Source organism: Capricornis sumatraensis, chromosome 2 (assembly GCF_032405125.1).
Source record: "Capricornis sumatraensis isolate serow.1 chromosome 2, serow.2, whole genome shotgun sequence".
NCBI classification, from domain to species: Eukaryota; Metazoa; Chordata; class Mammalia; order Artiodactyla; family Bovidae; genus Capricornis; species Capricornis sumatraensis.
The window spans coordinates 91,785,500-91,802,052 of NC_091070.1; the positions used below are offsets into that span (position 1 = coordinate 91,785,500).

A 16,553-nucleotide genomic window follows, 5' to 3' on the forward strand; every position below is an offset into this window, starting at 1 on the left:
TTGGGTCACTCCGTCCGTTAAACAGATAATCTCGCAAAGCAGTCCCATGGCCAAAGCAGCCTATCCGGGGAGACACTGAAGTTTCCCCAAAGCCCAGACTGCGGAGACGGGGGAAAGTGTTAACTTGTATCCATAACTAAAAGGAGGCTTGTTCAGGAACTAAAAGAGGAGTGATTTGAGCTAGACGAGGGCAGGTTCCGCGACCAGGAACTGGGTGGAGGCAGGGCAGGGCGGTAAGCGGTGACCGGCCCCCGCCCCGCGACGCCCCCGGCCCCCGGCCCCCGGCCCCCGGCCCGCGGGTGTGTGGAGGCAGGGCAGGGCGGTCAGCGGAGCCGGGGCCGCGGCGGGCTGTGCGCACGCGCGCGGGCCGCGCCGGCTACGCCGACAGGCCCGCCTCCTCCGCGCCGTCTCCCTGCACGGTTACCCCGGTTCTCAGCCCTTCCTTTCCGCGGCGCTCGAGGGACCATGGCCGATCCTCGCGTGAGGCAGATCAAGATCAAGACCGGCGTGGTGAAGCGGTAAGGAGCCGGAAGCGGCGCCGCGGCTGCTGCCTCCTCTCCTCACCTCGCGGCGGCCCAAGGGGCCCGGCGGAGCGCAGGCCCGAGGCGGGCCCGTACTCCAGGCCTCACCTGCGGCGCCCCGGCCGGTGGGCCCGCGGCGGGGACGGAGGGGGCGCGCCGGTGCCCGCGTCCGCCGGCCTGGCCCCTCCGCTCCCCGCGCCCGCTCCTTCGGAAGCCCGGCGGGGGAGCGGCGAGGGTCCCCGGGCCGCACCCCTCCCGCGCCCGCGGCCGAGAAGACGGAGGGGCGGCGGCCCGGCCCACTGCGGTCGTGCTCCGGGTCTCCGCGGAGAACCTGGCCGGAGGGGCGCTTCCAGGCCTCTCCCTGCGCTCAGGTGGAGGCGCGAGCCCGTTCAGAAGTTTAGGAGGGCGTCCCGAGGCCGCCTTCATCCGAAGTGGGAGCTGGCGGGCGCCCTGTCATCCAACATGGCAGGCGGGACAGTCCCAAACTGGGCCGTGAGCTTGCAGCGCTCTCGACAAACTTCGAGGCCTCGCTCTGCCCGGCCAGCGTCCCCGCGGCTCGCCCCAGAGCCTGTAGAGTGCTAAGGAACCATCCTGGGTAGGCCAGGCTGGTAATTCGCCGTTATTCCAACCGTGGTTAGACACTGGAGTGCTTGTGAGAACTTTATTGTTCAGACCCCGAAAGATCAAACTTCCAAGAGAAAAGATGAACAGCCTTCTGAAGAAGCAGGTTAATTTGGCAGCAAATCTGTCTAATCCTAGCTCTCTGGCTTCTTCCTTTTTGCACACCTTTCCTCCCTGTGTTGATATTTTTCACCAGAGGCATGACAAGGCAAAGGGGAGAATGGATTCACTTAGGAAGCTGTTACCTCTGAGGCTTATTAGTAGAGCCTTACACTGCGCTCTCCTAGAAACTGTCATTGTTAAGACAGTAAGGAGACAGGATGAGTAGTAGTGAAGTGGACAGCTTTTCTGAAGTGAGACTGCTTGGGTTGCAATCTTGATTCTGCCATGTTATGTACTGTTGAAGACATTACATCTGCCTCAGTTTCCCCCTTTGTAAAATGGAGTACCAGCCTCATGCAGCTGTTGCAGCACCTGCTGTTCTGTTTAACAGTATGTAGAAACTACTAGTACATGTTAACTAATACTATGATTTTTATTCCTGTTTATCCACATGAGAAACTGAGCTTTGAAGTTGAAATAGAAAAAGTAAACTTGTTCGGGGTCATTGCTGGTTAGTGGCCGACCAGGGAAAGAACTAAGGTTTCTAACCTACAGTCTTTTGTTTTAAATTGCAATGCCCCACCCCAGGGGTATTTTTTTAATGTGTGATAATAGGAGGAGACTTGAGATGTGTAATTGAAAACATAATTTGCACTGTTACTCACCCCAGAGTTCTGTTGTTCACTTTTGTTATGCTTACTTTGGTTATGTCATTTTTATAAATCTATTTGGCAAAATGATTCCAAAAGGATATGAAGAAGAGTGCTTTAGTCAGAAAGTCATGAGAAATAACTTCTTTTTATTGAGGTATAGTTGGTTTACAGTATTAATTTCAGGTATATGACATAGAGATTCAGAATTTTATTATTTATTCTCCATTTAAAGTGGCTATATTGACTGCATCCCCTCTGCTGTCCATTCCCTTACCCAGCGGGTAGCCGTTAGTTTGCTCTGTGAGTCAGTTCCTGATTTGCCATATTCATTGGTGTGTTTTATTTTTTAGGCTCCACATTTTATGACAACGTACAGTATTTGTCTTTCTCTGACTGACTTCGCTGATCATAATGCCCTCCAGGTCCATGTATAGTGTTGCAAATGGCAGAATTCCATTCTTTTTAATGGCTGAGTAGTAGTCTATGGTGTCTGCGTGTGACATTTTCTGTATCCATTCATCAGTTGATGGATACTCAGGTTGCTTCCATAGCTTTGCTTTTGTAAATAATGCTGCTGTGCACATTAGGGTGCATGTATCTTTTCAGATTTGGTGTTTTCATTTTCTTCAGATAAATACCCAGGAGTGGAATTGCTGGAGCATATGGTGGTTCTATTTTTAGTTTTTTGATACTGTTTACCACAGTGGCTGCACCCATTTCCATTCCTACCAACAGTGTACAAGGATTCCCTTTTCTCCCCATCCTCACCAACATGGGTTATTTTTGGGAGACACACTGATTTGGGACATCCCAGGTGGTGCAGTGGTAAAGAATCTGCTTGCCAGTGCAGGAGATGCAAGAGATGTGAGTTAAAACCCTTGATAGGAAAAATTCCCTGGAGTAGAAAATGGCAACCCACTCCAGTATTTTTGCCTGGAAAATTCCATGGACAGAGGAGGCTGGCAGGCTACAGTCTCTGGAGTTGGAAAGAGAGGACATGACTGGGCACAACAACAACAAACACTTATTTGCATAATTAAGTTCCTAGGCTTTCAAAAATTCCTAAGTATGTATAGATTACTGCTCGGAAATAAAGTTTTGTTTTCATTTTATTTCAATAATAGAGCATTGCTGCTGCAAAATCGCTTCAGTCGTGTCCAACCCTGTGCGACCCCATAGACGGCAGCCCACCAGGCTCCCCCATCCCTGCGATTCTCCAGGCAAGAACACTAGAGTGGGTTGCCATTTCCTTCTCCAGTGCATGAAAGTGAAAAGTGAAAGTGAAGTCGCTCAGTCGTGTCAGACCCTCAGCGACCCCATGGAATGCAGCCCACCAGGCTCCTCCGCCCATGGGATTTTCCAGGCAAGAGTACTGGAGTGGGTCACCATTGCCTTCTCCTTATAGAGCATTATCAAAGTTTAATTTTAATTCTTTATAATTACATACATTTATCATTTTAATGAATTCCCTTCATAATTTTCTGTAGTATCTCAAATTATAAATTAATCAAATGCCTACTGTATATTTTTTCATGGCTGTTCTGTTGGCATTTTGGTTAGAGCTTGTCTGTATGTACTGAAATGAGATATGGTTAAAAACTCCCTAAAATTTGTATTTTAGCTTTTTATTAACCATATTTTGCCTTGGTAGATAACTCTCAACCTGTAAATATTGTTCGCTATTCTCTCTTCTGTTACTTTTTCCTGAAAATTGTTTTACTTTGACTCCTTTCAACATCTGCCTTAGTATGTTGTTTTTTAGAATTCTACATTTTACTTCAGCAAAGGAAAGAGAATAGATGAGGCATATGTGGCAATACATTAGTAATTGTTGGAGATGAATGGTCATTTGTCTTCATTATATTCTTCTCTATATAAGTTAAACATCTTTTATTATAAAAAGATGCATTTTTAAAATGCATTATATGCATTTTTAATCCTCTGCAAATTTAGTTTCAGAGACTTCTCAGTTGGTTTCATGATTCAGACATGTTCTTGGTTTTATGAATTCCCATTCATAAAAGCATTGGTTTTAGAAAGAAGTCATCTAAAATTCAATTTCTGGTCTCAGCACCATTTTTCCGGTCAAGATGTTCATTTCCCATAGCCTCATTTATCTCCACAGGTAACAACTTTTATTTGGAAAAAAAGATTTATAAGTCATTCAAGCCCTGAATTCCTTCAGTTTTCTTTCCAGGAATTGAAAGCCACTTAGAGATATATTCTAGGTATTAGTCCTAGAGTTCAGTTTGGGTAGGCTGTACTGGAAAATCACATGGACGGAGGAGCCTGGTAGGCTGCGGTCCATGGGGTCGCTAAGAGCTGGACACGACTGAGCAACTTCACTTTCACGTTTCACTTTCCTGCATTGGAGAAGGAAATGGCAACCCACTCCAGTATTCTTGCCTGGAGAATCCCGAGGACAGGGGGAGCCTGGTGGGCTGCCGTCTGTGGGGTCGCAAGGAGTCGAACACGACTGAAGCGACTTTGCAGCAGCAGCAGCAGTACTAGGGAGGGTGAATTCTTAGAGTTTAGTGTCTAATCAGATCTGCTTAAATTCTTCAGGTGATCTAGGAGTTCCCTGTAGTGGGCTTTAATTTAGAAAGAAATCTGGCCAGGCAGATGGAATGTTACTGGAGTATGGAAACAGGCAATAAATAGATGGTGATATTAGGCAACAGAGATCAAACAGTGAGTGGAAAGATGCACTTTTCAACATGTTGGCAAAACAGTGACTTCAGACTATAAGGAAAGAAGCCTGAACAGTGCTCTAGTTGTAGAGAAACTTTGTTAACCTCACATTGTAACAAAGGCAAAGGATCTGATTTCCAGAAATAGATTTCAAGAGAAGAGGTTAGATTCCTAGAAACAAGAGAGTCCAGTTACTAGGAAAGGTTGTTAGTTAGACAGCATTGATTCTGACTTGGTGCTGAGTTTCTCACTCCTAGGACTTGTCAAATACCTCTTTCCCTGCAACATGATTGTTTTCTCAGGGATAATTCTGGCTGTGAACTATAGAGATATATGTGTACTCAGAGTGAGTAATTATACTAAGTTACTTCAAGAAGTAGCCAGTGTTCACATGTGATTCATTGTTAGTGGGTATTGGTTGGTAGGTTTGGCTCTGGCAGGCTCTTTTTAAAGATTTGAATCCATTCTCCAGATTGCTAGACCTTCTTATCTGTGACTGGGTCAGAGCTAATCTGGCAGTCCTAGCAAGGATTACCAAATATGACTCCAAATTTCTTCTTTTCCAGTGCAGAACTGTACATCTTTTCTTCCCCTTCCCTTCCCCCTAGTGTCTCACTGGCATCAGTTGTAGGGTTTACTTGGGACTGAAGGGTTTCCAGGATGTGGAACCTACAGTGCTGAAGTTGGGAATGTCTCAAGCAAACCAGGATGATTTGTATTAGTACTTAGATATCTAGCAAACATAACACTGTTTTCTGTGTGCTGCGATTATTTGGAGACTATTTGATGATAGTACAACTGTGAATTAAATGTTGCACTTTACTTAAATTAAAATTTAAATGCATCCTGTAAGCATGAAGGTTTGCCATAGTAGCCTTTTTTCTGTATTAAATTATTGGTGATTTAGAAAATAATTTTCTCTGAAGAAGAAGATATGGCATTGTTTTTTTTTCTTTTGGTTTAATTGAGATAGTTTTTTAAAATTAATTTTTGTTAGAATATAGTTGCTTCACCGTGTTGTGTAGTTTCTGCTGTACTGCAAAGTGAATCAGCTCTACATGTACCCCCTCTCTTGGGTTTCCTTCCCGTTTAGGTCACCACAGAGCACTGAGTAGAGTTCCCTGTGCTTATGGTGTGTTCCGGGTAGTCCTCTATTTTATGCGTAGTATCAGTAGTGCATAGATGTCAATCCCAGTCTCCCGATTCTTCCCGCCTCCCCTTTCCCCCTTGGTAGCCATGACTCATTATTAGTATTTTATAACTGAAGCTTATACCTCTTAATCTCCCTCACTAATTTCCCTCCCCCCATATGCCTCCCCTTGGGCAACCATCTGTTTATTCTGTGTTTGATTCTGTTTCTCTTTAGTTATATTTGTTCATTTGTTTTGTTTTTTAGATCCCACATATAAGTGAAATCATACAGTATTTGTTTTTTTCTGACTTATTTCACTTGGCGTAATACTCTCTAAGTCCATCCATGTTGTCACAAATGGCAAGATTTCGTTCATCTCTATGGCTAATATTCCATTGTATGTGTGTATTGTATTTATCAATCACATTTTCTTTATCCATTCCTCTGTTCATGGACTCAGTGGAAATGAGTTTGAGCAAACTCTAGGAGATAGTGGAAGAGAGAGGAAGCTGGCATGCTTTGGTCCATGGTGTCACAAAGAGTTGGACACAGCTTAGTGACTGGACAACAACAGCAGCAACAAATTCATGGGCACTTTGCAAATGCTGCAAAGAACATAGGAATGTATGTATCTTTTATATTAGTTTTTTTTTTTATATATAAATACTCAGGAGTATTTATCTGATGAAAGAAATCAAAGAGGACATTAATAGATGGAGAATATACCATGTTCATGGATCGGAAGAATCATTATAGTGAAAATGAGTATACTACCCAAAGAATCTACAGATTCAATGCAATCCCTATCAAGCTACCAGCAGTATTTTTCACAGAGCTAGAATAAATAATTTCACAATTTCTGTGGAAATACAAAAAACCTCGAATAGCCAAAGCAATCTTGAGAAAGAAGAATGGAACTGGAGGAATCAACTTGCCTGACTTCAGGCTCTACTACAAAGCCACAGTCATCAAGACAGTATGGTACTGGCACAAAGACAGAAATATAGATCAATGGAACAAAATAGAAAGCCCAGAGATAAATCCACACACCTGTGGACACCTTATCTTCGACAAATTAGGCAAGAATATACAATGGATTAAAGACAATCTCTTCAACAAGTGGTGCTGGGAAAACTGGTCAACCACTTGTAAAAGAATGAAACTAGAACACTTTCTAACACCATACACAAAAATAAACTCACAATGGATTAAAGATCTAAATGTAAGACCAGAAACTATAAAACTCCTAGAGGAGAACATAGGCAAAACACTCTCTGACATAAATCACAGCAGGATCCTCTATGATCCACCTCCCAGAATACTGGAAATAAAAGCAAAAATAAACAAATGGGATCTAATTACAATTAAAAGCTTCTGCACAACAAAGGAAAATATAAGCAAGGTGAAAAGACAGCCTTCTGAATGGGAGAAAATAAGAGCAAATGAAGCAACTGACAAACAACTAATCTCAAAAATATACAAGGAACTTATGCAGCTCAATTCCAGAAAAATAAATGACCCAATCAAACAATGGGCCAAAGAACTAAATAGACATTTCTCCAAAGAAGACATACAGATGGCTAACAAACACATGAAAAGATGCTCAACATCACTCATTATCAGAGAAATGCAAATCAAGACCACAAGGAGGTACCATTTCACACCAGTCAGAATGGCTGCGATCCAAAAGTCTACAAGCAATAAATGCCAGAGAGGGTGTGGAGAAAAGGGAACCCTCTTACACTGTTGGTGGAATGCAGACTAGTGCAGCCACTATGGAGAACAGTGTGGAGATTCTTAAAAAACTGGAAATAGAACTGCCTTATGACCCAGCAATCTCACTGCTAGGCATACACACCGAGGAAACCAGAATTGAAAGAGACACGTGAACCCCAATGTTCATCGCAGCACTGTTTATAATAGCCAGGACATGGAAGCAACCTAGATGTCCATCAGCAGATGAATGGATAAGAAGGCTGTGGTACATATACACAATGGAGTATTACTCAGCCATTAAAAAGAATACATTTGAATCAGTTCTAATGAGGTGGATGAAACTGGAGCTCATTATACAGAGTGAAATAAGCCAGAAAGAAAAACACCAATACAGTATACTAACACGTATATATGGAATTTAGAAAGATGGTAATGATAACCCTGTATGTGAGACAGCAAAAGAGACACAGATGTATAGAACAGACTTTTGGACTCTGCGGGAGAGGGAGAGGGTGGGATGATTTGGGAGAATGGCATTGAAACATGTATACTATCATGTAAGAAATGAATCACCAGTCTAGGTTCCATACAGGACACAGGATGCTTGGGGCTGATGCACTGGAATGACCCAGAGAGATGATATGGGGTGGGAGGTGGGAGGGGGGTTCAGGATTGGGAACTCATGTACACCTGTGGTGGATTCATGTCAATGTATGGCAAAACCAATACAGTAAAGTAAAAAAAAAAAAAAATACTCGAGTGGAATCACTGGATCATATGGTGGTTTCATTTTTAATTTTTTGAGGAATCCCATACTGTTTCCCATACTCGTTGCACCAATTTACATTTCCATCAGCAGTACACAAGGATTCCTTTTCTCCACATCCATTGTTTTCTTTTTTGATAATAGCCATTCTGACAGGTGTGAGAGGTATCTCATTGTGTTTTTAACTTGCATTTCCCTGATGATGAGTGGTGTTGGGCATCTTTTCATGTCCTTGTTAGCCATCTGTGTATCTCCTTTGGAAAAATGTCTATTCAGGTCTTCTACCCATTTTTCTTTTTTTAAGTCAGGTTTGTTTCTTTCTTAATTTTTATCTTGAGTTATGTCTGTTTTTTGGTATAGTTTGGTTGTTAATCCTTTCTTTGTCAGAAATATGTTTTTAGATAGCTTCTATAGTTCAGTAGGTGACTTTTCCCTTTTGTTGGTAGTTTGCTTTGTTGTGCAAAAGATGTTTAGTTTGATTAGTCCCGTTTGTTTATTCTTGTTTTTATTTCCCTTGCCTGAGAAGACAGATCCAAAAAGATATTGTTAAGACTGATGTGAAAAACTATAGTGCCTATTTTTTGTTTTAGAAGTTTTATGATTTCAGATACTACTTTTAAGTCTTATTTTTGTGTATGGTATGAGAAAGTAGTCCAATGTGATTCTCCTGCATATAGCTGTCCAGTTTTCTCAATACCATTTATTAAAGATACTCTTTGCCCCATTTTTCACTAAAGCAGAAGAAAAAATAGCATTTATGTTTTAAATGCTGATAAGTTATTTCAGCTAAATGACATATGTTTACCATAAGTTTCCAAGTATGATTTCTGTTTATAAATAAGGGTGTTTTTTTAAAAAGCTGTGTTTATGGTAAATTCAAGAAATTCTTCTGCAAGACCATAATGTTTTCATTCATTTAACATAAAAGGTTATTTAATAACTTTAAGTCAACTTATTTTTCAGTAACGGTTGCTTAAAATGCCCATTGGTGAGTGAACTAATTGATTAAAAATGCTTTCTGAAACATATCTTTTTATAACCATTTTAGGTTGGTAATGGCTTAAAATCCAATGTGAACAAAGAATGTTAGGGCACTGGAAATAGCTCTGACATTGGCCCATAGTTTTTCTCTGATTAAATGAAAGTGACACCAGTAGATTAGAATGAGACTAGGACAATTCACACTGCAATTGTGTTAGTTTAACTTTAACAATCTTTTAACACTCTTGTTTAAATGTAGCTGACATACCATAATTACAAATCTACAAGCCTTGATTATAGAATTTTACATCATGAATCTGTGGGGAAATTGTATTGATTTTTTTTTTTTTATAAAGCAAGGACCTTTCCCAAACTGTTGCATCTTCCCAAGTTTGTTTATATCCATACCTGTAATAAACAACTAAGTATGATATATATATAGATGTATATACACACACACACACAGGCGTGCACACACATATGCTGTATGGCAGGCATTACAAGAGCACAGGAGGTAAGTGGAATTGCCGCATTGTTAAATATACATGTAATACTGACATATGTTATGTGTGTGTGTACGCTGTGACATATTTTATATTGACCCCAAAGTGAAAACTGGATGGCGCATGTACTTCATGAAAACTATGAGTGACTCGTATGTTACATGGAGATACAGTTTTCCGCCATTAGTTGTACTTGTCTGTTGGCTCCCTCTTTAGTTGTAATTGTGTAAACTTACCCCTTTTAAAGTAATTACGGCTAAAAGTAGGATGGACACTATCTGGAGAGGCTTAGGACATAGCCTTGTAAATTTTTCTCGTAAGCTTCAGTACCTTTTTATATTTTAGTGTTTTCTCCTCTTCTTCCACATCATAGGCCTTTGATGTGAGTTAAAGTAAGTTCAGCCAAAATGGCCAACTTCCTACCTTGAAATTTAGCCAACTCTTTGGAATTTCTGTATTGTATCCAGTTCTCCAAAGTGGTGGTCAAAGTCATTGTCAAAATGGATTGCAGGTGGTCAGCTCTTCCCCACCTTCTGCCGCTACTTGGCAAACACTGACTTTTAGGAGCTTACACAGCTGGCAACCAGATGTCTCTCTAAGCTGGAAAGGAAGAAGGCTCAGGCCCCTCATGACCATGGTTTCCCCAGCACAACCTGTATTGTTCTGCAAGTTGAATATGGAAATAAAAGATCCTTTGACTCCTGTGTGTGTGTGTAGATATGTTCTGTGTTTTCATTGCATTTCTTTGTTTGGTAGAAAATGTTTAAAATCTGTGGTAAGCCAGGTTGGAAATTTTTATTAAAAATAGTAATCCGGAAGTATTTAGAATATAAATGCTTAGATGTGTGGTCTTCCTATTCCAACTTTCCATTTCCGATAACACAAATTAATAGAATAAAATTCCAGCTGTGATGCTGTTTAATGTTTCCAAATAGAGCTCGTTTTAAAATAACAATGACTGATCCAAAGATCACTTATTTAGCAGCCTCACTCAGAACCTCTGTCTTTGAAGCACTTGGTATGGTGTTGGCATCTAGTATATGTTCAGTAGATGTCTTTCCAGTAGACAAATTCATGTCTTATTCTATAAGGATTAAAAAAAATAATTTTCTAAGCTTTAAAAAAAAGTACTTATTTGGCTGTTCTGGGTCTTAGTTGCATCATGTGGGAGTCTTTGATCTTCACTGTGGCATGTGAACTCTTAGTTGCTGCATGTGGGATCTAGTTCCCTGACTGGGAGTTGAACCCTGGCCCCCAGCTTTGGGAGTGCAGAGTCTCAGTCACTGGACCACCAGAGAAGTCCTTTATAAGCATTTCTCGACCTGATCAGCAGTAGGGACCTACTGAGTCAACTATGAGGCGACAGCATTGTAGTTGCTCTGTCACTGCTACAGCTGGAGCTACGGGGATGGACGCCCAGGCTTCACTTACTACGTTGGAGACCCTGAGCAAGTTACTTAACCTTTAAAAGCCCCAGTTTTCTTAGCTGGAAAATGGGTTAATGATAGTATCTTTCTTGTTCTGTTGTTTGCAAAATTTTAAGGTAATCATGTAAAGCACTTAACCCAAATGCCTGACGTTATGTTCAATGTATGTTAATATGTGTCCAGTATTTATTAACTGCCATCATCATCATCATCATTCTGCAGATGTATAAACGGTCTAGTCTCTCCAAGAGAGACCCTGGATCTTCAGTTCAGTAGCGCAGTTGCGTCCAACTCTTTTCCACCCCATGGACTGCAGCACGCCGGGAACTTACTCAAACTCATGTCCGTTGAGTTGGCGATGCCATCCAACCATGTCATCCTCTGTCATCCCCTTCTCCTGTCTTCAGTCTTTCCCAGCATCAGGCTCTTTTCCAGTGAGTCAGTTCTTCCCATCAGGTGGCCAAAGTATTGGAGCTTCAGCTTCAGCATCAGTCCTTCCAAAGAATATTCAGGACTGATTTCCTTTAGGATGGACTGGTTGGATCTCCTTGCTGTCCAAGGGACTCTCACAAGTCTTCTCCAACGCCACAGTTGAAAAGCATGAATTTCGTCTCTGCTTTTTGATATGCTGTCTAGGTTGGTCATAGCTTTTCTTCCAAGAAGCAAGTGTCTTTTAATTTCATGGCTGCAGTCACCATCTGCAGTGATTTTGGAGCCCCCCAAAATAAAGTCTTTCACTGGTTCCATTGTTTCTGCATCTATTTGCCAAGAAGTGATGGAACCGGATGCCATGATCTTCATTTTATGAATGTTGATTTTAAGCCAGCTTTGTCATTTTCCTCTTTCACTTTCATCAAGAGGCTCTTTAGTTCTTCTTCACTTTCCGCCATAAGGATAGTGTTATCTGCATATCTGGGTTTATTGATATTTTCCCCGGCAATCTTGATTCCAGCTTGTGCTTCATCCAGTCTGGCATTTCACATAATGTACTCTGCAGATAAGTTAATAAGCAGGGTGACACTATACAGCCTTGATGTACTCCTTTCCCAGTTTGGACCCAGTCCGTTGTTCCATGTCTGGTTCTGTTTCTTGTTGACCTGTATACAGATTTCTCAGAAGGCAGGTAAGGTGATTTAATATTCCCATTTATTGAAGAATTTCCCACATTTTTTTGTGGCCCACACAGTCAGAGGCTTGGCCATAGTCAATAAATGGCCAAGTTTTTTTGGAACTCTCTTGCTTTTTCTATGATCCAATGGATGTTGGCAATTTGGTCTCTGGTTCCTCTGCCTTTTCTAAATCTATCTTGAAAATCTGTAAGTTCTTGGTTCACATACCGTTGGAGCCTGGCTTGGAGAATTTTGAGCATTACTTTGCTAGCATGTGCTGCTGCCGCTGCTAAGTCGCTTCAGTTGTGTCCGACTCTGTGCGACCCCATAGACGGCAGCCCACCAGGCTCCACTGTCCCTGGGATTCTCCAGGCAAGAACACTGAAGTGAGTTGCCATTTCCTTCTCCAATGCATGAAAGTGAAAAGTGAAAGTGAAGTTGCTCAGTCGTATCTGACTCTTGGCGACCCCATGGACTGCGGCCTACCAGGCTCCTCTGTCCGTGGGATTTTCCAGGCAAGAGTACTGGAGTGCTTTTTGGGTGCCATTGCCTTCTCCATGCTAGCATGTGAGATGAGTGCAGTTGTGCGGTAGTGCGAAATGAGTGCATTTTGCCTTTTGTGTATGTACAATGTCATGAACCTCCATCCTTAGAACTTGGAACATAGGATTCCATCCCTGAAACATGCTTTCTTTTAAACATTTTTTGGCTGTGCCACATGGCATATGGAATCTCAGTTCCCTGATCAGGGATCAAACCTCTGTCCCCTGCATTGGAAGCCCAGAGTCTTAACCGCTGGACCACCAAGGAAATCCCATGCTTTCTTTTAAATTGTGAAAAAAAAAAAAAAAAAACTTAGCTGTTTGTCATTTTCACTGATTGGCTCTAGAGAGAGAAGGGAGGAACGTGAAACTTGTGTTTGGAATTAATCTCCCGGAGTTGGTAGTGGCTGTTTTTCTTTAAATTGCTGAGGTGTTGATTCCCTGCTTTGAAGCCCCAGGAAAATATCTCTGTTTATATCAGTGACCCCATATTTTTTTAACACCTTAAAAAAATACTGTATCAACTTTATTACCATAATGTGTCAAAGCCAGTTTCCCTCTTATTGCACTTCCATACAGTTTATCTCAGGGAAGAGTAATCAAGTGAGTAGTAAGTTTTTAAGAGTCCCTATTCTGAAATCTATAAGTGATTCACCACAACTGTCAGAAGATGTCCCTGTAATTCTAATGCTAGATTATAGTTATTTTCAAACCCTCCTTAATATTTTTTAAACTAAGTTCCCTATTTGTTGTTGATATTCTTTTACCTGTGCTAAAGAAATATCTTACGGAGCCTTATGTACGCACGTATGCTTTAACTAAGGGTTTATTTGTCTCCAAACAAGTAGGCGTCTACTTTTTCACTAAAAAATCCTCAGCTTCTGAACCGTACTAAAATGATATGCTTTTAAAGTGTACCCATTGCCTGTACTCTGTGAAGCTTTTGAAGACCTGTAAGTTTACTGAAGTGTAAGTCATCTTAAGTTATGGTACAGTGCTTTTCATTTCAAACCTAGGATGTTAAGTTCTAAGGTCTCTGCACTATGTAAGATTTGCAAAAATTTTCTTAAGGCCAAGTAGTTCTTTTCATCTTTTTAGGGACCAGAGGGATGGTATATAATACATTGCTTATACTGAAACAGCCATTTAATACCTATTTGCAAATTGACCCAAGGAATGGGGAAAACCAGAAAAGAAGTCAATTACATGAGGGGGAACACCTCATATAATTGAAGTTTGCTTTTATAACTAAAAGTGAGAGACTGAAAAGAGAGAGGTTGCTGAATACTCCGGCTGCACTTCAGAACAGCAGTAGAATGGCTGCGGGTAGTCACGATCTTCACTTAAAGACTTTTGTCAGGATAGTGTTTTTGTTAGAGAAATGAAAGATAAAATATGTTTATATCAAGGATTTCTTTAAAAGTTAACAGCTTTGAAGGATTTTTTTTAATGTAGTTTAGATTGGAGGATAATTGCTTTGCAGTGGTGTGTGGGCTGCTGTGCAACATGAATCAGCCATAAGTGTGCATACATCCCCTTCCTCTTAAGCCTCCCTCCCACCCTCACCCAGGACTTTTTTCAACTAGAAAGAAAGTATATTGTTGAAACGTTTTTAATTATTAGTAAGTTTAATCTAGAAAAGGTTTTGTAGTTTACCTAGAGCTAACCAGAGCACCCTCTCCTTTTGATTCTAATTTACTAAAATTGTGTCTGTGTGTGTGTGGAGTAACTGCCTATTGTTAAGTTACTTACATAAATAGACTCATCTATACCAGGATTTTTTTTCTGAAACCTAAGAAAAACAGTAAGGATATAGGTAAATTGAAATATGGGCAGTAGGTGATGTTTCAGGGAAACTTAATATAGCAAAGTTTTGGGCCCAGTCCTTAAGGAATTTTTGTTCTGTTAAACTTTATAGTGTACGTATAACTAAACATTTATTCTTAGAATTGCAGGTATCTCATATCTCTTTACATAAATCCCAAATCTTCAGCTTTCTCCTGAGCTTTAAACTCATTTTAAATTATTAAATTTATGCCCTTATTTTAGTATCCTCTGGTTTCAAACTTTATCTGACACCAAACTAATTATTTTCTCAAATGTGATCCTCTTCATCTATTTTATGAAGGAAAAAAGTTATTTCATTTATGAGAAAAATCCAGAGAAAGCATAATAAACCTGAAATGAAACAATATAGTTTACACCTGCAGTGCCCGTTCTGAATTTGTTCCTTTTCTTCTTTGCCTTTAAGTAATTATTATTCTGAATTTGATCTTTATCTTCCACACATTTGTATTTTTGGTTGTGGTGCTCGTCATGTGGAATCTTTCCCATCTTGGTGCACGTCATGGTTTCCCAGGATTGAAACCATGCCCTGTGCAGGGGCAGCTCTGAGTTTTAACCACCAGACCACCAGGAAAGTCCTTCCACACATATTTTTAAACTTTTAGTTTATATGTAGATATACATGAACCATATTAAAGTATTGTTCTACACACTTAACTACCTTATGTAACATAAAATATATCTGGAAAGATACATAGGAAACTGGTCATGTTGGTTGTCCCTGGGAGAGAAGCTGTATAACTGAGGACAGGGGTGGGAGGAAATTCTTATAATTTTGAATCATGCATTACCTATAAAAATACAGATTCATTTAAAAATTATGAGTAGTGTCATATTGTGGGAATCCTTCTGTAACCTAGTTTTTGTGCATATTACTATTCTTGAGATTTATTCATGTTGAAGCTGCCAGCTCTAATTCATTCTCTTGTGTGAATTTGCTAGTTGTTTTTTTTTTTTTTTCCATTCTTGTGTTGGTAAATATTTAGTTTTAACTTTTTCCAGTTTTACAAATGATGCTACAATGTACTTTGTTAAATATGGCTTTTAGTGCACATATATAATAGTTAGTGTAGGGCAGAATTTTACAAGGAATGAGCCCTGAATGGATTACAGGTATATGAGAGTGTATCTGTCCTTAATCTTCATGATGGCCAAGTATGGCCAAGAAGAGCCGTGGACTGTATGGGGGAAGAACTTTCAGACGAAATGAACAGTTAACACAAAGGCTTGGGACATAATGATCGGCCTGCTGGGGAAGAACATCCAAGTGATAAAGGGGAGGAAGGGCAGGAGACACTTTCAGGAGTAGAAGGGAGAGGGTATAGATCCTGTAGGGCCTGCCTGTCATGTGAGGATTTGGGCTCAGGTCTCAGGAGATGTCACCACCTCTGCAGAAGTTTCTTGGCTGTCCCCTTCCTCTGTTTTCTTAAAGAACTATGTGTAAGAGCCCCCTCTTATCTGTGGGGGCTGTGTTCTTTGATTGGAGTTGGATGGGGGTTGTGGAAGAAAGGGAAGGGGGAAAGGACCAGTGGATGTGCCTTACCTTGATCCCAACCGCTTGTTCTCACAGACTCTCTGCCTTCTAGCCCCTCAGTAGAAGAGTCACCACTTCTATTGTAGGGCTTGCAGTAATTTAGGAGGCATTCGTGGAATCCATTCCGAGTGTTTTTCCTTTCTAGAAGCATAGCTATATATGGTATACATAATATCCTGTAGAAAGTGTTGCATACATGAACTTAATAGTGGTAAATAGCCTTTTCTGGGACAGTTTATGAAGCTTAACACCCAAGTATGTATAGCTTTTTTTCCCATGCTTACTGAGATCCTAGAAACTTGACTATAAATAACACTTTTGCAGTGTAATTGAGTCCCTAATTGGAGAATGCTTGAATTATATTGTGTTAACTTGGTTTCATGTTTAAATTTTTTCTGCCTCTTGCTTTC

At 40.8% G+C, this 16,553-nt stretch overlaps 1 protein-coding gene across 2 annotated transcripts in view; it reads left to right on the plus strand.

Annotated features, from left to right (window-relative positions):
- Positions 1 to 394: 394 nt before the first annotated feature.
- Positions 395 to 16,553, plus strand: part of TBCA (tubulin folding cofactor A) — an 86,263-nt gene continuing 70,104 nt past the window's right edge. For both annotated transcript variants that reach the window (XM_068966077.1, XM_068966078.1), the window contains exon 1: positions 395 to 518. In XM_068966077.1, coding sequence (XP_068822178.1) covers positions 466 to 518 — 53 coding nt within the window. In that variant the 5' untranslated portion in view covers positions 395 to 465. The remainder of the gene's footprint in view (positions 519 to 16,553) is intronic.